At 36.5% G+C, this 26,569-nt stretch overlaps 1 protein-coding gene across 1 annotated transcript in view; it reads right to left on the reverse strand.

The window, feature by feature from the left end:
* LOC121314852 (zinc finger protein 407-like) overlaps positions 1–26,569 on the reverse strand; it is a 268,813-nt gene that overhangs the window by 73,479 nt on the left and 168,765 nt on the right. The window contains exons 6-8 of the mRNA XM_041248568.1: positions 22,159–22,242; positions 21,672–21,792; positions 3,728–3,906 (exon numbers count right to left, since the gene is read on the reverse strand). Coding sequence (XP_041104502.1) covers positions 3,728–3,906; positions 21,672–21,792; positions 22,159–22,242 — 384 coding nt within the window. The remainder of the gene's footprint in view (positions 1–3,727; positions 3,907–21,671; positions 21,793–22,158; positions 22,243–26,569) is intronic.

The raw sequence follows: 26,569 nt of genomic DNA on the forward strand, positions 1-26,569 counted from the left end.
TTGGAACCTGCAATTTTACACATTCCAGAGCTGCTGGCCATAGATCTTTGATGGCAAAACCACACAGGTTTAAGTGCAATAAAAATCAATAAATATTAACCTCTTCTGACATTTCCAGCACAGATACTTTATCAATTGCTGTCAGGTTATAAAACAGCCAGTGATATATTGTATTTTTTTAAGATGGAAATCAATAACAAACTTGGAAATCGATGTAATTAACAAGGGTTCACTTGTGCAACTTTGGTAAGACAACAAAATACAATTTGATTTTGTATTAAATCGTATAGTGGATCAAGGGTTTTCATATACTATAGGTGAAGTAAATCTTGTTGACAGTACTTTCTTTTCTTTCTTTCTTGTCCAGCTGAAAATTCTTTTACATGGCTTCATAATATGGATGTTTTTAAACCAAAAATGATTTCATTATCTGTTATAACCTTTGGAAGTACTGTGCTATTAACACTTATTTAAGACGAATACGTCTTTCATCGTATCAACTTAAGCTTATAGGGATCTAAACCTTAGTGGCTCTAAATACAGCTGTTGTTTAAGGTCCATATTAGTCCCGGTATTCAGAGTTGATTTATTGACCTTCTGATTAACAATACTTAATATAATAAAAAATGGTTGAAAGAGGTCTGCAATGTTTAGGGAAGTAGTATTAGGAGTGGTTTACAGAAGTAACTTGGTAGTAATAAATTATTCCTGGCAGTAATTCCTGGAAATTAATTGCTGCCAAACTTTTCTACATTTGCCAAGTCATATTTCTGGCTAAAAAATAAAAAAATGTTATGTAAATTAAACTTGCTTGACGATATAGAAAATAAAACTGGTACCAAGAGACAGAGGATACACATCACATTAAAAAGGTATATGATACAAGTGAAGAATATTAGCAATCTGAGAATATTAAAAATAAAGAAAGAAAGAAATAATATATATTTATATGCCAGTATATATTCTGTGGGTGTACAGTCCCATAGACAGATGTTAACCTTTTACCCCGTGGAAAGGCCCATCAAAGGGCTCCATAATGGAATGATGATGAAAATGCCATGACAAAAAGATAAATTACCAGCAATCTTACTGAATAATTTACACTAGGTAGTTCAGTAGCAATTGTGGTTTTAGTACTACCAAATATAAAGTAAACTGGTCCTTAAAGTCTACCAATGTTTATATGATTAAAACAGACCCCGTAACATTACTATAGTACAATTATACAACAGCATTGTCATGTACCCATATTTCAATAGGTTATATTAGTAGCACCAATAGTAATACTTTCCTTAAATTACATAATCTATCAACCAACAAATTATGCTGAGGCTTTGTATGTTTATTTCTTTGTACTATTTTAATTTAGCTTCTTTAAGAAATAAACTGTGACTTTTTAAAATTAATATTAAAAATAATAAAAAAAAACAATCCTATTAAAATTTAAAAGATTGCTACAGGATACTTTTTCAAAGTCCAAGGTGTACTTGGAACGCTTGGTCTTTTTTTAGACTGTATTAACAAAAAAAAAGCAAGTATGAATAATGAAAACCTCAATACTGTCAATTAAGATGTAAGATACCAAGTCACCCAGACCTCTGTGGAGAATTTGTTTCAATTTTATTTATGTTTGTTTAGCTAGGCAGTTTGAAAGATTATGAAAAATTGCCATTTACAAAGCTATGGAGGTGACAATCATTGTAAACATGCCCTAGGCCCCTGGATATTTTTCATTAATAATGGTGAGTTCCCTTAAACCCGCTGGTCTGTATTCAACAAAGAAAAGTGATAGCAGCTGTAGTTGAGGACCCAGACAATCCCTGGTTCTTTTCTGGGGTGGGGGTGTCATATTCCACAACCCACTAATAACAAAGTATACCATTAGAACATAGTTGTCATCTAATAATTACAATAATGTAATATCAGCAATTGTGATTTTGTATTTCAATCTTTTTTTTTTAAACACACTACACAGCTTTCTCTGTTTCTTTGAATTGAAAGAACAAGTCGGTTATTCAAGGTGAATATTTTATTCCAAACACATACTAAAGTTTAAATTCCTCATGAAAGATGTGGATTCCGACCTGTCAATCAATCTGACAGTCTATTGAAAGTCTGCCGTTTAAGCTGTGACAAGAGTGAGCCTGTTTGAACTGCAGCTATCAAAGGAAAATAACAAGACTAGCCATCAAAAATGATTTGCTTGTAGCTAAAAGTCCAAGTGTTATTCTGACAGAGTACAACTATAGTCAGGTTAATTCGATATCTACCTTGCACATTTTTTCTCCCCTTTTTGTCTTGTTCTGCTTCCTTTGATTTGATTTTTGAACATTTTTCCTTCCGTAAAAAAAAAATAATAATTTCAATATAAATGCAACTTTCCAAGAAGTAGCGGAGAAGCTAAACTTGGGCTAGCAAACAGGACCCATGCTGTGTTTAATGATTACAGATAATGGCTGTATTCAACATGCTGTCCTGCGCATCCTGCATTTGTGTTGTTGTACAATCTCCTGTTTAAGTCACTGTCAAAAACAATTCAATTAGCCTTTTTAAATGCACATAAAAGGAAAGCAAAACAAAAAATAACATGGTTATTTTATATCAAGAAAGAATGTGGTTTTAGTAAAAAAAAGAAAAACAAATCAGCAGTATTTAAGAAATAGCTTGTGAGTGAACAAGCTTTCTGTGGGGGTCATTCGATCGCTTGTGGATCAGCAGGGGTTACTCAGGCTCTTACGTCAGTAAGTTCAAAGTTCAAATGTTTGTCTATCATATTGTGGGAATGTTGTCATGAGTTCCTCAGAGTTTGAGTTTGAAATCCTACTTACAAAGTGTCTGTGTGAACATGAAAGTGGCATTAGAAAAATAAATAAAAAGGAATGTGAACTAGGAACGTAAAGTTATTGATTGTTTTGCCAAATCAAAAAAAGATGAAGACCGCAATATTATTGCCAGCGATTGGTTTTCGAGAAGTGCTCAGGCAAGCCTGTAAGCGTGTTTGAACAAGCCCGAGTTTAAAATCTAACATCCGTTTAATTGATAGAGATTTAGCAACAATTCAATTGCTGTTGTTCCTGAACCTGTCCAAAAGATATGTGAAATAAAAATTAGAATGGGGGTGTTTATGTGGAAATTAATTTGTAATTATGAAAACTTTTTTTTTTTTTTTTTTTTTTTTTTTTTTTACATTATGTTAATGTATAACTGTATTACTTTTAGCAAACAATATGAAATGCGAAACTGAAATCGCAAGCCCTTTTCTAAGTGTTACATTTTAAAAGTATGTTACACTATAATTAACTAATTGTTTAAATGATTGTTGCTTAATTAAATGTTATTTGCTTTTTTGTTGAAATGTTCTGACTGTGGTTTAGTTGGATTCGTAGCGCAAACTGTGGATTCGTCAATCAGCAATATATCTGCCCCGCACTCCCGTACTCTTCAAAGCCACACAGGCACTTTTAAATGATTAGCAGAATTAATCAATCAAAAGATCAAAGGGGGACATCACAGAAATGTCTTAAATTTGGCCAAATCCTCAGGAGGGCTACATTACACAGCTGGATTTTGTCCCCATGGTTGCTCCTAAGCAGAAAAATGGTTTTGGCCGAAACCCTCATGTGCTTCTACTTCATCCATACCTTTTTTTGTAATGTAATGTTGAGACTTCAAACCCTTTGGATATGTGAAACCAATAAGATAAAACAACAATTCAATGATATGTTACCTGCATGCAGATAGGCTAGATCTGGATTCTCAAGGTCTGGATGGTTTTCTTTCAGATGATTGCGGAAGTCTGTTGGGGAATTGGATCCATAGTCACACCTGGGGCAGTTGTACATTTTCACTCCCTCGTGTTTGCCTGTGTGGAGAATATGCTTGCGGATGTTTTCTGCACAGTTGGACCTTGGAATCAGAAAAAGAGCCTTGCATGTATTAAAAACATTTACCTGATCATGTTTATTTTATAGGCAAGCTTAAAACTGCTTAATAAATTTCATCTGAATAAAGCTTAACATGAAAATACACATTAAAGGAAAGTTACAGGTCTGTCAAGTTTACCCTTTTGGACTGTTCAATAGGTATGATGCTGACCGCTGTAAAATGGCCATAAAATATATTTCAGTTGAGATTACTGTAAGGTACAAGAAATGAATATGCAATATGAATATTTATTACATTCAATGACCTATTGCACTACCCCTGCTATCTTTGTTTAGTTACATTTTCATAATATTTCCTTCTCTTTCAAAACTATGTAAAGGTACAGTACAGCTCTCCATCATATTGTTTTGCACCTATTATATCCCGCCATGTTATCCTTGTTGGGCAGTTAAACCTTTCGTCTGAAAGGGTAAGGGAATATTGGGTTCTCTAATACTATACCTGTAGATTAAAGGAGAGGGCTGCTGTATAGTGTTGTACCTTCAGAGAAAGTCAAGGGCCAGTAAAAAGTAGAGCATTTAAGCTAAATCACTAGTTGTTACTGAATTATTTAATATTCACATGCTGTGTACAGACAGTCTTTAATTAAACTGTGTTATCAAGAAAATCTTTCAGGTGCCACATATGATTTTAGATGATTTCTGGCTGGCCAACACATCAGGACAATATGTACCGATACAAAGTTACAAATGCAAAAAAAAAAAAAAAAAAAACGAAAGATGCTGAGAAATAATTAAAATACTGGTACAGTATTTAAATATTTTCAGAAATTAATGTACATTACATAATACGCATTCCATTATCCATAAGAAGAAACAAAAGATGTACCTTATATCTGTATTCCCTTTAACTGTTGAGCAGGTATTGTATCTAGCACCATACTTTGTAATTAACTGTTAATTGCTTACTGTAGAATGAAGAATCTGGCCCAACATCCCATGAGTTTCAACAATGTTGTATGGTATATAATGTACATATTACATTACATATATTATATTAGTTGACTAGGATTGTTGTTATTCCCAAACCTTTTTGCCTACATTGTTATTCGAGTTATGACTAGGTTTTAACAAATGAATGGTGTTGCAAAACATAACATTTACACAGATTAACGGTTTCAAAAGTACAAATAAACAGTAGCTTATTTTTATGTTTTTTAAGTGGGATGTAGCACCAGACAGCAAAATAAACATGTTTTTATTCCAGGCTGAAAATGTGAAAAGAAAAATTGTTTTTCATGATTGCACAGTACAGTAAGAATGAACATGGTTAGTTAGCATGAGGAAGGCTGAAATATTGAAGGTCAATATATTTTATGTTTCAGTTATTTGTATATGGAATAAAAAGCTAGCCTTCTATTTTTATCTGATAGTGGCTTGAGTGACAGACGAAGTTAATCATTCTGATGATACCACCTTAATTTCACACATACACATGTAAAAAGTCCAGTAGATAATAAGCATGTAGAGCACTGATCCTGCATGAGGTGTACAAACAGAGCAATCCTATACTGTGGACTAGTCCTGATCTCAAGTGCACTAAGCTGTTGTGTCCTGCATCTTGATGAGCATTTTAAATAGACTACAGGTGTTATGACATTTTTGTATGCTTGTCAGAATTTGGTTATTTACTGAACTGCATACTTTTTTAGGGTTTAAAACACATTCAAATCTAGTACACAATTAATCTGACAAAACTGTAATGTTACACAATAGCAGAATTTGGTACATGCAGGAAATGATAGCAGAAAACAATATGTCAGTTAAGGTTTAGGTTTCAAAATGCCTATTAGGGTTTGGTGCATGCACCTGTACTAGAAAATAACAGTACCACATTCCGATATAGTATAAGTCAGCAGTAATATGAAATCCATGTAACTCCAAAATATGTATCTTTCTAATATGTACTGTCATTCAAACCACATCTATGAGTCGTCACGAGTCTTTTAAATATGAAAATGTCGCTATTGCTTGTAAAGAAACATTGTTTGTGGGCATGTGTTCTGTTCTGTGTATGAGGCTGAATTCAAGATAAGCCTGATAATGTATGTTTTATATGTGTTGCTCATATGGACTTTACTAAAATCCTCTAAAACTTTGAAATCAGTTATAACTTATAAAAAACCAACAACACAGTAATATGTTACAGTCACAGCGATAAGAAAGGAAGACCACCATATTTCATGTCATACTGTAGGTCCACTTGATAAAAAAAGGCCTGTATAATCCCTTTTCAAAAATAAGGCCCTGTTCATTTTTCAGAAACTTGCTCAGTGTTCATCTTTGTCCCCCACAACTCTTGCAAATGTCTTATTTTAAAGGAATATACAGTGCTCCCGAAAGACATTTTCCCATTTCTATTCTCTTCAACTCCTGTGAGCCCTTGTTCTGTGTGATAAGGCAATCTCCTTGGGGATCTGAGCTGTGTAGTTTTGCACCACGAGTGACAAGGACTCGCCTTGAATAACTGCTGTGCGCAGGTTGTAATTATGTCAGCTGGAGTGTTGAACAAGGGGACTGATTAATGTGAGCCCCAGTCCAGGCACAGTCCCTATCAAAACCTTCGCGCAGACCAGCAGCGGGGATGGGTTACGGCAGAAAGACAAAAAAGAAAATGCTGCATCGTCCATGATAGATGAATTGCTCCAGCAGTCTTCAGGCAGATGTTCTCGGACAGTATAATACACAATTACTCTCCCTTATCACCTTCCGAGGGACAATAAAGATTCCTCCTACTATAGTTCATGTGAATGAAGGCAAAATTACTTTTACTTTTACAACAACACCTCACTTATCAAGATGCTTTGTATCTTCTTTCTGAAAAGCACAATTACTATTTTGGCAGCTGTGTTATAATATTGGCGAGTATATAAAATAAATTAAAAAATAGGAGCATGCGCACACCACATACTGTTAATCATATAACCCTTTAATTGTCAGTACCAGTGGTCTCGTACTTCTTGGATGACTTGGCCATGCACATAACATCCTTTCTGCTGATGACATAACTGTAGAGCTCCTTGCACCTCATGTTGAAGTTCATTTTTACTTGCATTTCACACCTCACCAGCTCAATAATGCTTTGATTCCTCACGCAAGCTTCAATTCACAGACCAATAGGAATGTTGGTGCACCTGGGTAAGCTCTGTAGAAACAACTTGCGTATCCAACATTTTACCGGGCTTGCTGCTGAAGAAGTTTGAGACAAGGGTATTCTGTTTTGCAGTGTGGCAGTTTTGCACATGTTGTTTCCGAATTATTTTTTACACAATTTACAAAATGCCTTTGCAACACAGTCATATCATTGAATTCAGGTGTAATACTTTCCCCAACTCACTCAAACAACATTCCCTAAACTAGTAGAGTATGTGGTTGTACTGTGAGACAGTGCAGCAGCCACATATAGGAATTTCAAAATTTTAAATGTTCCACTTTACGCCCGGGTTTTCAATGTTTACTCAAAATTGGGACAGGTTACATCCTGACAGTATCTCGATTGGGATGCGGGACAAAGCTCCTAATATCTGGACAATCCTCATTTTATCGGGATGCCTGGTCATCCTACATGTATTCCACAATATTTATAAATGAATCCCTCTTATAAGTCAGTTTCAATCATGAAAGGCAACATACTCTGATAATGTACACTTGGTTGGAGGTTACTTCCCTATCCTGAGACTGAAACAAATTCAATATGATATATATATATGACTTACTATTATAGATATCTAGATATTATTTATTAGGGATATATATTATATATATATATAACATATTATATATATAGTAAAACATGTTTTAGTTTGCTTGTTTTTTCTGAGGACTAGAATTTGAGAACAATTTTAACACCCTGCAGGCTACTCAAATCAACTGTATTCTGGCTGCCCCATGGTGGTCCTACATTCTAGTGTTATTACATGCTTTTGAACTGTTCAATATTCTCTGTAAGAACAGCATTAAAAAGCTTACAAAATATACATTTTCTCAAAGTAATAAAAACAAACTTTATTAACGACTGATAACTACCGACTGCACAACCTTAAATATAGTGTCAATTTGCTACAGAAGACTCTGTATATTTTATGACTACAGTGTTTATATTCAAACCGGTCAGATTAGCTACTTACTTCGAAACTTTCCATTCCTGTACAAACAAGAGTCACCCTAAGAAATCATTCTCATATTTCAAAAGGTGCAAAAACTGAATATGAATTCACTTTTCGCCCCACTTAAAGTGTAGTCTAATGGTGGCAGGGTTGGGACTTTTCTTTTTTTTTTTTTTAATCCACAGTCACACTTCTGCTTTGCAAATCTGTTATGTTTACTCCATAACTTAGTATTTTGCTGAGACCTCCAGAAACGTATTTGTATGATACTCTGTGCCGTTAATTCTAACAGCCTCCTGTGGGACTGGCCACTGTTATCCCATATAAACAGGTTGTCCCAGAAGGAAGGTTTAGATCTTGCATGATAATGGGATTGAGACCTAGGAACAGTAACTCAAATGATCCCTCAGAGATTAGTAAGCTGTTTTTAACAACTTGGATCTGGATAGCACTTTTATTTTGTATTTATTTTTTCAAATAATGAACACACATCAGTTTGTGGAATTTTGATGCTGTACCCGCACTTAACAAAACAAAAAAAGCATCCTTGTTCTAAATGTTATTTATATTATAATACTGCTTTGTTTATACACATATAATACAGAATATATTAACAATACTCTATAAAGATAATAGCAACCTTAAGCAGAATGCTCCTGTTTTGGTACAAATAAATACACTAATGACAACCTAAAGCATTCATCACATATGACTTGTGTCCTGACTAATATTGTAGACAATTTATAAAAATGTTAATATTGTAATAATCATTAAAACATTTCAAATTGTGTTACTGTGATTTAAAAGGTATGGTTTTAAAAATCTTTAAATATTTAGGCCTTTCCAGCAGTGCACAGAGCAAGGGCGCCTCACACAATTCACTTATTAAATCCAGCTGCAGTGGAGCCAACAGCATCACTGTAGTCTGCGTCATCAGAAATGTTGGCTCGCAAAGCTTCTATAAACTTGTACATTACATCCTGTCCTTCAGATATATTTTTTAAAATGTTCATTGTCATTGCTGCCACCTGCTTGTGTGTTTACAGTAACATAAACACGGATGCTGCTTAACATGAAAGTGCCTTTGATTGGGTGCACTAAAAAGCACTGAAACGTGTCAATTGAACCAGTGATCCATGTTCCAGCTATTACTTGAAAAGTAGGGAGGAAATAAATTATTTTAAAATTTTAAGTGCATTGCTTTTTTTTTTAGGTTTGTTTTAGTTGTAGTCAACATGGACTTCAAAAATAGCTTTCTTAAATACTGTATGTAAAAACATTGGGAAATGACAATTTAAACAATATATATAAAATGATAAACTAAAATATATGTTTCCCTATTGTCAAATGTTAATCCTTAAAAACTTCACAGAAAACCTGTCTTCCTTACTGCGGTACTGCTAAACTAGATATTGCTTGCAATTATTGGAAAACTGTAATTTACATTATAATTATAACTGACACACAGTAATAAACTAAAATCTGTAAGCTAAATTTGTGAGTGATTTATATCCAATGGAAAACAAATAAATGAATATTACAGAGCCCAAGGGGATGCACATTGTCATGCAAATCCTTTAGATATGTAAATGACATAATTGTCATATTTAAACAACATAAAGTGTATTTAAGAGTCAGCAGGTGTCAGAATTCCAAAAGCCCCAGCCTTCTAAGATATTAATTAGTCTATCAGAGTTAACATTTTGCCAGCTTGACTGGCCTGGTAATGGTGGAAATCCATTGTTTGGAGCACTGTAGGGTGTCTAAAATGCATTATGTGCCGGGACAAACATGGAACTTTCACATTTGTATTTTCGTTCAAGATTTAGATTTTCTTTCGAATATTCGTTTATTTTCAAAACGTTATCAAAGCCATTATGTGTAATGCTGTATTAAAGTTGAACAATGCCTCAGAAGTAAGAAAGGCCTTACTTTACCCTTGTGAATTAATTACAAAACAAAGAAAGCAATACATGGTTAAATACTGTCTGTATTTCAAGTGTAAACAAAGTACACAAAATACGCATTTAAAAAAAAAAAAAAAAAAAAAAAGAACCTCCGGTAACAATTCAGAAGTGTTATTTGTCCCGGTATCTGTGCAAAAGTACTCATTATTGTTAATACATGATTTGAACTTATTAAAAAGTTTAATTTATTTGCAAATTTCCCCGCGAAAAATGGATACTTTTTCCTAACATGAATGAATTTACTTCATGATATATTATTTATATTATTCTGCGTGGGTTGTGTGGGTTGTGGTGTGGTTGGTCTGGTTGTGATGTAACTATACAGTATACACACACACACACACACACACACACATTGCTGTGCAAAAGTTGTTGCTTGTTGCATTTTTCTACTCTGATGCATTATGAGCACCAACAATTTACTCAAAGCTAGTGTCCACTAGTGTTCTCTACTGTTATAACAACCTTGACTTGCATACAGAAGGAAAAACATTGAGTGAAATAGCTTGCATTACTCAGGACTGGTATCCAAAGCATAATCAACTAGTACAGAGTAACATCATCTGTGATTGACAAACCCATGACTGGAAGACCCAAAAAGCTGTCTAACAAGGATGAACAGTACTTGAAGTTAATATCTTTAAGAAATAGAAAGAAGACAAGTGCTGAACTGACAACAGAACTGGCAGAAGGCACAGGTGTCGTTGTCCATCCATCAATATTCCAAAGCACCTTTGACCATTGTTCCATTGTCCAATTTCTGTGTTCTTGTGCATATTTTAGCCTTTTAGTCTTGTTCCCCTTTCTACTTCGTACTGTTGATTTGATGGATGACACCTGTGCCTTCTACCAGCATATACACACACACACACACAAGCTCAAAGAGCCAGCTGCCCAACATTTCGATATGTTGTACATATCTTTCTCAAGGCAGCATGAGTTTGAATCAAAACATTGGAAGTATTTATAGATTTTTGACGGCATGACAACTGCTTGTTATTGTTTACATTCACATCCATGATTTATTCTTACATGATATAATGGTGTTCTATATATTGTGACATCATTTTTACTTCTATCTTTAAATCTGTATTCATTTTTTTCAGTAATTATTTAATATAAACTTATATTTATATTATCATGCAACACTGGCTCTGAGGAGCATCCTTGATTTGGACTCCCCAGCACATCATCATGCATAACTTTTGAATGAATTTTGTTTATTTATTTAAATGTTATATATTTACTGGAGTTAATTAGTTCATTCTTTTCTGTTGAGTCCCGCTGGCATAATCGTGTTCAGTCTATTTATCCATTTAAGTTATTTTATTCTTCTATATGTTGCATTGTCTAATTTTAGCTGTTCTAATACTAAAGACTTTGCATCATTTATGCCATGTCTTTGACTGGTGAAGTGCTGTACTATTGGCTCAGTATTTATTTATTTTTGTTATTTCTAACTAATGAAAGGTGGTTCTGAATTATTTAATATAAAGTTGTTCCAGTCTCTCCAAGATGTTTTATTTCATCACATTTTTCACAGGCTATTCCATAAAAAACATTGCTATTTTTACAGTAGGTATTAGTTTTTAGTTGATATGTGTTATTCCCTTTCAATTCGAATGACAACCATTACCGAATGGGAAGAGCCGCTCTGACTGTCAATCACTGAGCATATATAAAAAAGCTGACCTATCAGGGTCCTGCTGTGAGGGGGAAGTCCCTCCCACCTCCTGTTGAAGAGGGACGTCCTCACAGTAGTACACTGCCATTTTCTCTCTCACGTCACTGAGACAGGTCAGATTGCGTTTGCTTCCTTGAACCGAAATTGGCTGGTTTGTTGGGTTTTACCCGCAAGTTTATAAAATTCCACGGTAAAATCATGCTTTCGAGCATTACTAAGAGTGCTCTTGCCTAATTCTCACATCAGTTTACTGAGAAGAGCTGGTTTCGACCCCCCTTATGAGATTGGCGGCAGCCGTTACCTTTTTTACTGTTACTTTTTTTACTTTTTTCACTGCACGAGGCCTCGTGTAGTTGATATACCGTATGAGGAGCTGTTGTGGTGCGTAACGAGACTCCGCGGGCTCGCAGCGTCATCCTCTACGCTGATTTAATCGACCAGAAAAAAAAAAAAAAAAAAAAAAAAACAGCTCGGGCTTAACGCCCCTCTCAAGCCTCTGGTTTTCCTAGCGCGGCTGTGCTTGCCCTTGGCGACCACGCCAACTGAATCGGCTGCATACCCCCGCATCGACTGCGATTTTTCCCGCTGATTGCGAGGTTGAGAAAAACAGCGCCTACCCAGCCCCGATTGACTCTGCACCGGTGTAAACATCTTCGGCGCCACCTACAGCCCAGCACCGACCGTGCCTACCATCGGCACCGACCTTGGAACGATTGATTCGGCACCAGTGAACCTCTTCGGAGCTGTCTACAGCGTGGCACCAACCGCGTTACATGTCATCACCGACCTCTCGGCACCGACCGCACTCTTTTCGACGTCGATCCCGGCTCCGATTGATTCGACACTGGTGAATAGCTTCAGGGCCATCTACAGCCCGGCACTGAACACACTACACATCGGCACCGACCTCGGCGCTGACAGAGGTTTCCACCAGTGTGACCAATGCACGGCGAAGCTGCCTAAGCAGGACGAGCACCAGTCCTGCACCAGATGCTTAGGGCAAGACCATGCGGCCAAAGCACTGGCAGGTGAGCTAGACTGCTCTCCGTGTAGGAAGTTCGAGAAGAACTAATTGCCGGAGAGCAGCCCTATCCTCAGCAGAGTCTCTCTCCTCGAGCCATGGGAGAATGAGATCAGTGGACCAAGTGCATTCAGAGGTCATCCAGGACCCCCCCCCCCCCCCGCTACAGTGACCAGGGAACACTCCCGCACAACTGGGTCACCCTCCCCTTCCCCACCATCAGTACAGAGGCGCAGACACCTCTCAGGGGAGGGCGAGATGGTCACCGCCGAGGCGGTACCGCTCGAGGAAACATTCACCAGGGGACAGGTGGTCGCCGCGTAGGCACCACTCCCCTTCCCCACGCAGGCGCAGACGATCCCCGTCACAGTCGCCTAGGAGGCGCCTAAGCTCAGCCGAGCGGTGCTTTGCGGAGCTGGTGGAGACCGTAAGGGCTCAGCAGAACATGCTACAGACCCTATTAAAATCACAGGGCAGGCTGCCCCCTACCACCGGGTAGCACCAGCCCCCAGTCTCGCTCTACACTGCCTAGACCCCCTAGCCCAGACAAGCTGTCCTTCACGGCATCCAGATCGGACATCTCGGACCCAGCCACCTCCATCGAGCAGTCAAGGTGCAATGCTGCTACATGGACAGGTAGTCAGACATTGACCTGGTCAAATGACCTGGTCTGTTAGGCACATTTCTTATGGACTGCTACTACCTGCCAGTGAAAAACAAAACTGCATACAGTTTTTTTTTTCATTAAAGCACGTTAAAAAGACGTGTTCAATTTTGTAGATGCACATATAAGCGCCTGCACACTATTCTCACCGGAGTGACAGATTTGGACTTGCTTGCGTTCCACGTGGAAATCACGGGATAAGCAGCTGGGTGGTTAACTATCCCTGAAGTGGTATATATCAATGGAACAGCATGGCCTGAAGTGGTTTACACCACTTACAACTGGGGGTCTACTTAAACTCCGGTAAATTTACGTATTTTCCGCGGGTAGGTTATGGAATAAAATTAGGATTTCGCGGGCATGTCGAGGACCTGTTTAAACATTAAATAAACCTAAGTAGACAATATTTCAGAGCACTAGCAAAGCCTAAAAATAGTGGAACTTGCTTCCTTACTAAAACAGAGTGCTGTCATTTGTTAACGGCAAGCATGCAACATCCCCCTGCAGTTGCTGCCGGCATTCTGTTTGGTGTGGACTTGCCCATCCATTGAGACTGCACGTTCTCCACTGAATTGGTTCGAAGTGTAAGGCAAAGCTATTCCAAGTTATACAGATGTGGAAATCAATTAGAAACAGTCCCAAAACTCGGTTACTCAAGGGCATCTGGCATACTTTAATTATAGGCATTATATGCAGCACGTTTGTTGTCATGTTATTGGTCCCATCCAATAATTTATTTTATTAGTACCAAGTCAAAAAAAAAAAAAAAAAAAAAAAGTGCCTATTCAGGTCTAAAATACTAACTGCGTTTAAAAAGTAAGCAGCAGGTTGTTTGAAGCGAGGTGGCTGTGCTAGATCGTACCTTTAGTACTGATTTAACTTGGCTACAACCGACAGGAATACTTTTTGTCTGTGCTTACTTTCCAGTTTGTCTTCTGAAAGCTGTTTATTTTACGCTCTGTTCAGCAGCCTCTGTAGTAGCCTTTCGTTTAATGTTTGATTCTGAAGCTAAATTGCGAGATTGTATTTTCTCCAAAGACACATTACAAGATGTGCAAAACAATTAGCTCCATCTGCATGTGCAGTTTCTTTAGGAAATATCTTGACATGATCATCAGTCGAAATATAATTTTTTTTTTCCCCCCAAGTGCATTGCAAACAGGACGGCGAAGGAATAAAAAAAAAAAAAAAAGCGCCTATCTACAGGAGGAAGATATGTAGTTTGTGTCGCTTACGTTGTGCTGTAGTAATGGCTTTCTGCATGAGGTATTAATTATGTTATTAATTACAAGTTTTGTATTTTCATAATTTTAATGTGCTTGCTCGTTAATATGCTTTTATATTACGATTTATTGCAGTATTGTGCAAGCTTAGAATTCTCACATTACACATGACTGACCCTGAGACGAAGGGAAGCTTCATTAAAAGACTAAATGGACGAACCATGTCAAATTACACGTGGCTGACCCTGAGACAGACGGACGGACGGACGGGACAGAGAATGGATGCGCCCTGCTCAAAGTAGCACATGGCGGGCCATAAGGTCAGAGAGCACCGCCCCCCTTTCCCACAGAGGAAGTATGTGGTAGGCTCGCTGTGTGTGATGAGAAAGAAAATACTTCAATTATTGGACAGAAACCAGTTGGTTGAAGGGGAGTCAACAATTGTTTACAAAGTATAAATATCAAATGTTGTAAAAGTTTGTTAGTCTTTTCATCTCTCTTTTTTTTCTCTCCTACTTGTACGGTATGCATTGGCCCCTAAAAGAGGTGAATTTCGCAGTGACACCTCAATATCGAGTATATCGATAAAACGTCTAAAAAAGTGTTTGCAGCTGATCGCATAAAGTAGTATCCAGCAGGAATTTTACAAAGCGATGGAGGTAAGCTCTTATGTACGTCCTGCAACGCTACTGTAGATAACTACAAAAAATCGTCTATTTGACAGGCATTTAGATTCAAATATTCACCAAAAGAGAAAGGCGGATATCCACAGCAGTACTGCGACTGCTTTACTTGCAAAGAAACTAAAAACGGTGACTTCCTTGTTCCAAAAGTACACTGAAAACCGTGAAGCACGAAACACATTACATTTTGACCTGACGTGTTTGTTTGTATAACTATCCCTCTTGAAATATTGGACAACCAAAAGTTACGTAAACTCTTCAGACTGAGTGTAGCAAATGGTGGATTGATTCCTTCATCAGCCCAGCTGAGACATGAATACTTACTTAAAGTTGCCGAGTGTCACAAGCAGGAGATTATTGAATTGGTAAAACAGTCTGGTTGCTTGTCAGTGGTCACTGACGAGTCAACTGATGTCCAAGATCAGTATGGGTTACACATTGTACTTGTTTTGCAAGACCTAAATGGTGAACATGCATCTGACGTATAACTGAAAGCTGTCTTCGCAGATACACTTTACCTACAGGCTGTAATTACAATATTTCACAAATATTGTAAAGTGCTTGAATAACTTTGACGTTGTCAGTACATGTATCTCTATTTGCTGTTAAACAATGACAATAATCTGTATACATAATTAATAAAATAGTGCACATTCCACACATAACGATACTTTACCCGTGTCGTGCATTTTTTTAAAAGTCGGCGGTTTTTACAGGGCCTTACTGATGATGGGTGGAGTTTCAAATGACACTGAGGATGGGAGGGAAGCAGCTGCGCCGGATCTTGAGGTGAGTTTGTGTCCTCGTTATATGCGAGGCACATATGTTTTCATCCTTTGGGATCTCAAAAGATGTTTTTGTTAGTTGTCAGACACCCATAAAAAAAGATAAATAAAGTTTTAAACCTTAAATGTATATTGTATTTTATATGAGCTATGTAGCTCATAACTTTCTATTTGTTGGAAAACTGGTGTTTTTTTTTTTTTTTTTGACAGGTTAATAATGCCATCCTGGTGAACACATTCTTCGACAAAAAGCACTGTGTCAAATATAAAGACCACATTTAAATACAGAGTGCCAATTATATAACTGGGCTGAAACACAGCCAATTTAAATTAAAGTAATTTACCTAAATCCATTTCAATTTGTTTAATGTATTGCAAGGCCACTTTCATGTATGTGCAAAGGATGTTAAAACATACAAAAAACTATTTATTACTATTAAATAGATCCAAATTAATGCAGGTCGCATGTTCAGCCTTTGTTAGTTAAAGATGTTGCAGTCTGCTGTCCATGTTAAATATACATGTTTAGATTTACTTACCAGCAGGGGTCAAAATCACAGTGCACTTTAGCCTCAGGCTACCAACATTATAAGTGGGTTTCTAAATGTTATTTTCAGAAAATAATCTGTAAATACCAGTTACAGTAAAAACATATACATAAGCCCCCTTAAATGTATTTATTTACTGCATTTAAATTTAGAAGAAAAGATCAACACAAGGAAATCTCAATAGTATAGTCACTAAATGTGTCCTCTGTGACTGACACAATGGCTTGGTTTACATGCAAAAATAACTGATCTAAAACAAATGATCTGACTGATCACCAGGGATCCTAGGAATCTGTTTGCAGTGGAATAACGTGGAAAAAAACGGATTTTCCATTCTGTCAGAGAATTTTTGGTTTTACACTTGCCGCGAAGCAAAAAATATGCAAGGCTTTTTTTGTTTGTTTGATAATCAAATCAATGCATTTAATATATATGCTGGGAAATGTCCCGCCTTCCTCACTTGCATCTACCATTGATTCGTTCCGAATACTTTAAACCCGCCCCAACTACTGAGTGGCAGCACATTCCTGCATTTCTATTGGAGACTCAGCATGCAAGATTTAAAACAAGATTTAAAGCTGGATTACAGTTAAGACAAGCAGGATTTACAACAGAATTGTGGCGAAATGTACAAAAATGCCTACACACAAAAATCCCAAAAGAATGAGTCTGTGACCACAGGGATTTAATTGTGGAAGACAGCAAAGGAAAGAAGGTACAATTTAAGTGTGCAAGTACTGTTGCATTACCACTATACATATTTTGACACACAGACACACACACACACACACACACACACACACACACACACAAAAACCCAAAACACTCAAGCATTTTGGAAAGTAGCCAAAACCACAAATTTCATACAGTATATCAAAAACAAAAGCCCCTAGAAAAAAACGATTTAAATAAAACTCGAAAATAGCTAAAAAAATATGCACCGAAAAATACAATTAATAAAACCTGAAAAACAGAAGCCCTATATATTTTTTGAATTTGAATTTCGCAGAGACAATATAGGGCTCTCACCAACATTTTTGTTATTGGGGATCCAGTATACTGGTAGCCCACATACAAATTCCTCAGAAGATGCTAATCCACTCAGGTATTTTTTTTTTTACTTTCTGGAACTTTGTTCTGTAAGTCTTGAAGCAAGCTGATGTTAAGCCCCATATTTGTGTTTTTGAAGGTCATTTCTTTTTTTTTTTCTTTTTCGTGTTTTTGTCCTTGTGAAACAAATCTTGCCCTATGAATTAGGTTTAAAAGATTTTACTTCAACTCTATACAGTAGCTGAAGCCCCCAGCAATAATATAGGAGACCACTGACACAAATTCACATCTATGCTAATTTAACATTTTAGGGTACAAAAAGTTACCTTGTTCTTGGTAGGTACCCATGATGGATGCTACTTAAAGCTAGTGTTGCATGAATTGCATCTTCTCTTACTGTAAGGGACAATACAATTAAGCTTAAAGCAATCGGCTAACACCAAACATGAAAATAACAAACATATAAAAGGATAAAACATACCACAACCACCAATAAATGTATTAACAACAACAACAACAACAACAACAACAATAACATAATAATAATAATAATAAATAATAATAATAATAATACTTTTCAAAACCACTGTATTAAGGTCAATTTAAGAAAAAAAACACAAAGTCACACTGAATATTTATATTTGTAAAGAATCCCTAAGAGCATATGGCAACATTCTTCAATTGGCTGCCCACGGGCCAAATCTGCCCCACGAGAGCCTTCTGTCCGGCCCGTCGGATGTCAGCTGCAGTGCTGCCAACTGGGCATTTTTTCCACAAAATTGGTCTACTTTTAATTACATTTTGCAAGAGAAAATTATGCTAGACGGGTTGTCTATTTTTGGGCAGTTTTAGCAAAATGCTACAAGTTTTTCTTAGTTTTTTTTTTTTTTTTTTTAACACAAAATCTCTTTTAGGGTGGCTAATCCAGGAGACATAGCCAAAGGCTTCTGCAAATACTGCAGAATCTCAATAAGAACAACGACACATATAAACAATGCCGCTCCACATTCTGCTTTGAATAAAACAACAAACTGCTTCCAAGTAGCACCTGTGTTGGTGGTTAGCAACAAAAAGAGAAGGACAGAATTAAAATAAGTGTTTCTAGTGGCAAATCACACCACCATTTCCACTGTGGATTACTTGTCGGAGATCGTCAAAGACATTGTAAATGACACAAACTGCACCGATCTCAAAGACATGCAGCTGCACAGAACATAGTGCACAGCACTGACAAATTCAGTCCTGGGGCCATGCTTTTTTTAAAATTTTTATTATGGTTTCTTTCAGGAAGAAGTAGGTGGGTTTTTGTAAAAATTGTTGGCAGCCCTGGTCAGCTGTCCTTCATTACTAATGCTAGTTACAGATACGCACAGTTGAAAGGTCGTCACTGTCTACAGGGCATTTGTGTCCCCAAACAAACAATATTTACTGGCAACATGCCATAATACAGGAGCAAGGGGGCTTCACTGCACTTTATCTGGTAATAATCCTTCTCCTTCCTCGTTTACAACTCACTCCGTATGTAAGCTACCCTCAATCAATAAACTTTAGTTTAGTTGCACACTCTGTCTGCACATGCATTCCCATTTGTGTCAGCACATTCCATAACCTAACAGTAAATACTGTTTTACTATTATTATTTAACTTCTTCAAATAATTACTCCTCTCCTGTAACTTCTATCTTTCCTTTAGGTTGTTGCTTAAATGCTTGTTGGAATGTATTTATGCAAGCCGCCAAAAAGTCAGGTGCAGCCCCCTCAATTTTTTTTCTACCCGCCCCCCTCCCCTCCACTTCATCATGGAAAGTCTGGCGTTGCTGTCGTGGCAAACTTGCCTGACACAGCCACTAACTGACTTGTTTTTATTTTTGCATACTTGTTGTGCAGTAATTGTTCGAAAACAAAGACGGTGCGAGCGAGTGTCCAAATTTTATTGCATCATGAGCTCTCTGTAGCCCCTCAAGATTTGGACATTGCCTTATCTGGCCCTCCAGTGAATGTAATTAAATACCCCTGTCATATGGTCACACAAACTCCTACAAAGCGGTTTTACTTAATGTGCTGTATATGCTTACATCTGACTATTCTCCACTGACAGCTTTATCATTTTATGCTTCTTCAACATGCACCTTGTTTGAGTAACCAAGCACTTGAATAATCAATGACCCAATTGTCCCTTTTCTCATGGGTGCCATCTCCTTCTGTTGAGGGGAAACGATTCCAACTTGAACTCACTGATTAGGCAGATCCAAGACAGCAGTGCTTACAAAGGTACCACAAAATGTTCCTGCCAGGACAACTGAGGAAGTCTGCACCTCGGGTCACTTTTTTTATTTAAGTAACAAAAATGCTTATTCACTGCCAAACATTAACTATTTTAGATGTGTAATGACTGCAGCATAGGATACTGACCTTAAGGTTAGGGTTTCGGTGCAGGGAGAGGATTGTTCATTGTTTTATTAACAATAACATTATAGCCAATCCGAGTGCAGTGTCCTGACAGGACAATTTCGTGTTACCTTTGTAAGCATCCAAGCCAACAGTTAATCTGACACCACAAACTAAATCATGTATTTATTTAGTTTTACTTTGACTGTGGATTTCTGAAAAGCATTACCAGGTTTTATTTTTTTTTTCTGATTTAAATGATAGAGTGATGTGCCACAAGACACACTATCCTACCCCATAAATCCAGATTCCTTTGAATGTGATTGGGGACTATTCAATTGGTATAAAGATAGAAAACAGACTATAACAAATGGAAGATACAGTATTAAAAGGGTTAATTAAAAACCAAGCAGTCAGTTAGCTTTTTGAGATTCTGTCTGAATATAAACCAGACATTATTGTTGATTATTGAATATGATGATTTATAGCAGGGCACAGCCACTTTTTTTTTGCAACATTAGTTGGGATATCTTGAAAAATGTTCAAATAATGCCTTTTTTATTAACAATGGTATTAGATTTATGGCACCAGCAACTTTGATTGCAAGATCTATAGCAACATTTTTTTTATAATTATTTTAATAAATGAATAATGATCACAATCTAAATGTTCATCTTGTAACACAAAGTACTCGTTGTTTATTTACTGAATATTATGCTTAATTTTCTTGAATAAAAAATGTAAATAACACATGTTTAATGTTTATCTAAGGACAAAGGATAGCACACAGCAGGTGGCAAATGATTAAATTACTATTTAAAAAAAAAAAACACAAATGTTTGTGGCTAAACGTGTTAGTGCAAAGTGCAAATACATTAACACGTCCTCTGAAACTGCATGTTTTTTTTAAGCTTCTTATTATCATATTAGTGTTCTTAGTCAGCCTTTAAACTCATGGATATTTTACATATTAAAAAAAAAGTCACCAGCATATTTTACCTTTGTGGCAGTTTTTGAGAACAGTGGAATTTCTGTTATTTTTCTCCCAAAACAGAGGAACATTTTTAACAAAAATGTCATGTTTTATACTGGTCTCATTAAAGAAATTTAATCTTGCTCATGCTTGCCTCAAAAGATGAAATATGCTGGTAACTTCAATAACCATGCCAGATATCCAAGTGCTGAAACATAAATGATGACCAAGAACACATATAATGGGAAACAGATAAAAGAAATAAAATATTATGCAAATTCAGATGGCATTCTCCTTCAGTGTGGGAAAGGAGTTGTTACTCTGTTTCTGCTCTTCCTATCAATATGAGAATAAAATAAAAGAAACACCTTACAACAATGTTGCATTGATTGAGGCTAACAGTTCAGTACAGCATGCCCCTCTAGTTTAAAAATTGTCCTGCTTTTAAAGATACACTTAAAATACATATACAATGTTGGAAAAAGTTTTTCAATTTCATTGCTAATTTAATGTGCAATTACTGGTGCTTTGATGGCATTTTAAAGACTGGGAATTTCCAGCGGTATTTGACAATGAAGCTCATGATCACATAACCCCGAGCTGCTCTCATCACCTCTTGGCCGCTAATGAAGTTACCTGTAGTCGCACCACGGGCACCTGTAGGGCTTCTCTCCAGTGTGCACACGTTTGTGGCGTGTCAGATGTGACTGAGTTGTTGAAGCAAAATTACATAGCTCACATTTGAATGGCTTCTCTCCTGAAAGATAGAAGGGAATGAAAGACTGCAGAGTGTGTGTGCTGAATTTCAGCAGAACCACTGTCCCATCTTAGTGGATAGGAGGTAAACACAGGTAATGTTAACAGGGTTATAGTGGCTGTAATATGTCTACTGATTACTTGGAATAAATCAGTATTTTGCAGAGAAAATATGTGATAATCTTCAAAATCTTTATATATATATATATATATATATTATATATATATATATATATATATATATATATATGCCTTTAGCAATGGACACGTTGGTGGTTTAGAATGGTGCAGTGCTTACTGTGCAGTCCATATACTGTAGCATTTTAAGGTCAATGTTAAGCTACCAATGAAGGGGACAGTCACTAACCTGTATGCTGTCTTCTGTGTTTGGTGAGGGCATGACGTGTACCGCCAGCGAAGCCACACAGGTCACACAGGAATGACTTCTCTCCTGGGGCAACAATAAACAGATGAGAGACTGGAGAGGTCACAGATCATTAAAACATATCTATCAAGGCTTTCAGGGTTACTAATTCCTCCAATCAAATGTTTCCATGTAAATATGTCAAATGGGAATGAAATTACCACTGCGGTTTATTGACTGTGATAAAATCTGAAAAGCACCACTGAACATAATTACATACTTGTCAGACCCATAAAAATTAGCTTTATTATCAATGGAATGGTTTTGTACAACTTCATTTCTGTTAGATGTCTTCCAGATGGGGCTGCTTTATGCACTTGAACAGTTTTTATGCATATCCAGATTTTTTTTTCCCCCCACAATTCCCATGCATCTGGCTCGTCTCTATTAAATTAAGTAAACCTAAAAAGGCACCTTATACATGGCAAGATGTCCTGTATCTTTACCTATTCGTATAAAAGGTTAGGAGTTTCCTATTTATTTGTATGGTAACTAGCTTATATCATTAACTGCATCTCTAACAAAAACACATAAACTATGGCAGAGTACCGACTAGCCTGCTAGATTAGCTAATAAGGCCATCTGTAGAAAAATCGATCATTTCTGTATACCAGCTCGTAGCAAAGAAAGGGCTTTTTTCAAGAATATGTGGCTTTCTGAGGGGCTAAGTGGAGCAGCAGTTCACAAGCTTCTCTTTCCTTTCACCCTCTGCCAGGCCTCAGTTCCCATCACAAAACCACCACAAGATTCAGAACCCCTCTGTATAATAGTAAGTCTCTTTTTGATCATTTTTTTTTTTTTTCTAAAGTTGCCTACACCATCCACAATAAAAGTAGTGACCAAAAACAAAACATTAAAATAGGTCCCACTACGTCAAGCAGCGTCAACAGTAACAGAACTTGGATTGGAATCACCCTCTCTCATTTACCCTCAATATGGTAGCGATATTAGGTCAGAGGTCAATGAAAAGGTCGCCAACTAATTTTGCATGCTGGGTATATATAATCCTGCAAATACAAAGTCACTACCTTAAATGGTTTCTGAGATATGATGCTTTGACATTGTGGCACAGCAGCTTTGGAAAATTACTAAAATTACAGTAAAATTACTGAAGTCAAAACGGTTTATGTGCTATTAGCAGTTGAAGCAGCGTCTGACAAAAACATAAAAGCCTTTATAATGCATGTTTTATACATTTCTTGAAAGGATTTAAAAATAATTCTGCGTAATAATGCCATCACAGAAAAGAGTTGAGAAAGAAAAAGTAGAAAGCCTTACAATCTGCAAAAAAAATGTTGCTTAAAACTTGATTATTTATTCAGGTCAACAGTTTAGAAATATTTACAACACTCACGAGTAAAAATGCTTTACTGTTACAAACTTGTTTCAATTGTCGTTACCCCTTATTTTAATGTCTTTATTTTTAACACAACAAAACCAAAACGGTAGGAAATACTATTCTACATTGTATTACAGTGTGTATTATCATTATTTGTCTCCTTCATGGTAAAGTCAAGTTTTTTTTGTTCATCCATAAATGCAACACAGCGACTGCATGTTTTGCAAAAAAGGACAAAGCCTGGCTTCAGCACTGGGAGCGATGTCCTCACAGGCTCGAATCTAGGCTGCTAGTTAACAAAAAATAAAACAGCATTTTCTGAATAAATTGTTATTATTAGCTAAAGTGGGTTGTTTCATTCTGTGGCTTTATATATGAATCCTAAGCAAAATGACACAACATTCTACACTTTGGCCTTGACTTTAGTTTAGTGGACTTGGTGCCCTCTAGAAGTGTATTTAACTAAGGGCCATTTTGGCCTTGCCCTTTTTGCTGCCAATTTAGAGACCTGTGTGTGGTGTGTGGTGTGTGTAGAGGCTAAAAGCTCAGGAATCTCATCCATTAACTCTTTGTGAAATAACGGAATTATGAAATTTACTAATGGTTAGGAGTACAAAATAAAGCATTACATCTTTGACGGCATTGTGCCTTTGGGATGAGTTTATATATAGTGTTCCCTCGCTATAAGGCTCGTGGTTATAGCGAGGGAACACTGTATGTGGGAGCATCCCAACTGCTTTCCACTCTAGTTTTCATACCAAAACCTCAAGTTTAAATAATGATTTTAAACTATTTTATTTATATGTATTTTTATTTATTTTTACAGATTTTTAACAATAAACAAACACCAACGAGCAGGCCTAATTATGATAAAAATGAAAAATAAATGTAACAAATATTGTCTATAAACCAATACACACGAGGTTAAGCTTAACATAACACAAATTATAGTGCGTCACACAATATCAAATAGACCACTGCAGCTGCTGTAGATGTCCAAGCTGTTATCGCTGATTTAACGAGATCTATTGAACTTCGCTGTGGTTCGTTCCAGGAAAATTATATCTCTGAAAGAGTATAGCCAACTTAAGAAAATGTCATTTGAATACATTTTAGCAATTTATGCAAATTTTAAGTATAATATTGAAATGTGCAACAGGCATGTGCAATATTTGGTAAGGTTTGCTTTGGACATGCTTCATAGTTATGTATGTTCTACTTGGAGGAAAGTAACAGAAAAACACTCAAGAAGTGCATTTTCTTTGCATTGAAATGTACAAGGAAAGAGAAGTCGATCCTTTATTTTCTATTAGAAAAAAGCCACCGTCCCCTATCTCTCATTATGGTGCAGACTACAAGACCTAACAACACAAATCCATATTATTGATCTATGCCAAGTCTCCACAATTATTCTTTAGAAGGAAACACTGACAATAAATTACATCTGCACTAGCTTTTCATCTGCTGTTCGATATAAGTGATCTCTCAGGGCAGACTGGGGACCTTAAATCGTCAACACCCTTGTCAGAGAAGCTAAGGAGATCTGGGCCTCCTACAAACTACTCTTCAGAAAGAGCCACTACATTGTAATCCAAAGGGTACAGCACACTTTCTGTCACTAGCCATGTAGACTCTGGCATCATATCCTTAACACTCCCACATTTTCTCTACTGTATTCTGCATTAATACAAAACAGCACCAGCCATTTTTCTTCAGTGCCTTTTTTTGTGCTGTTTTAAATAAAAACCCCTTATGGGGACCACGTGCAATAGTAATTGCCTCTCTCATTAGTTATGTTTTTTCAGTACGGATGGAGGGCAATTCATTTTATCTCTTAATTTTGTCACAGAATCTGGCAGCATATTGATATATTTAGTATTTTGGGGCTCATTTTTCATAGAAATTAATTGACAACTTGCAAAATTTAATAACATATTGCTAGATTAAGCGACATATTGGAGCAATAAGGACATCAATTGTGTTCTGTCATCTGGGTATAATTTCAACCTCTGAGTTATTTTGGATACAGCCAGTGACTTCCTTGCCTCCAGTATTTATTTTCTTTAGTCAATAAAAGGCTAAGCAAAAAAAAAACACATGACATCTTCATCTTCTATGTGAAAGACTAAAACCACCATGAACATAATTGGAATAAAGAATAATATAGTGGTAATGTACAGTTGAAGAGAAATATATACAAATCTAAGCTTTTAGACAACTACAACAATTGTGGTGAGTAGTGATGGTCAAAATCTTAAACATTCAACACATTTCAGCTATTGCCCATGTTGAAGCATCCTAACTCTGTTTTTTGGGTTTTTCTTGTACATGCATTAGACATAGAGATCATCACTCAACCAGGTAAAAAATATTTTTACAGCCTGTACTGAAAAATTAGAAACTGATGATTTAGCATTTGATAAGCTTTACATCATATTGTAGCTTTGTAAAAAAAATGTCTTTCTTTACTGTGTAATTCAAAAGTCCAGCCAAGTTGTACTATCACAAACATGTAGTCTATTTAATATGCTTTCTGCTAATTCTCTCACTGATTATGTACAATATAAAGTCTCTAGCAATCCAAAAATATCTGGCTAGGAGCCTGGGATAGGGCACGACTGTTAAGACATTTTTTCCATGTATTAAATCCTCTCTACAAAAAAAAAAAAAAAAAAAAAAAAAAAAAAAACTAAACTAAAAAAAAACCACCACCACCATCACTAGTTAGGAAGATCCATTAACCTTGCAGACTTCCAGCACTGAGACTGCCAAGTTTGTGCTAATGCCAGGTAATAATATAACACACACACAGCATACTAGGGAGTGGGCTGGTGTTTTTTAATCTTACCAAGCAGCCATTACTTAATAATGACATGAGGTTACTAAGATCTTTGTTGGACTTGAACCCAAGTTAGAGTGTGTTGAAGGCCAATGCATTCATCTACTATAAAACCATGACCGAGGTCATCCATCTTTATTTTGCATTGCACTGGGTTGAGTTTAGCAAGAGGGAAC

This window comes from Polyodon spathula, chromosome 4 (assembly GCF_017654505.1).
Source record: "Polyodon spathula isolate WHYD16114869_AA chromosome 4, ASM1765450v1, whole genome shotgun sequence".
Taxonomy (NCBI): domain Eukaryota; kingdom Metazoa; phylum Chordata; class Actinopteri; order Acipenseriformes; family Polyodontidae; genus Polyodon; species Polyodon spathula.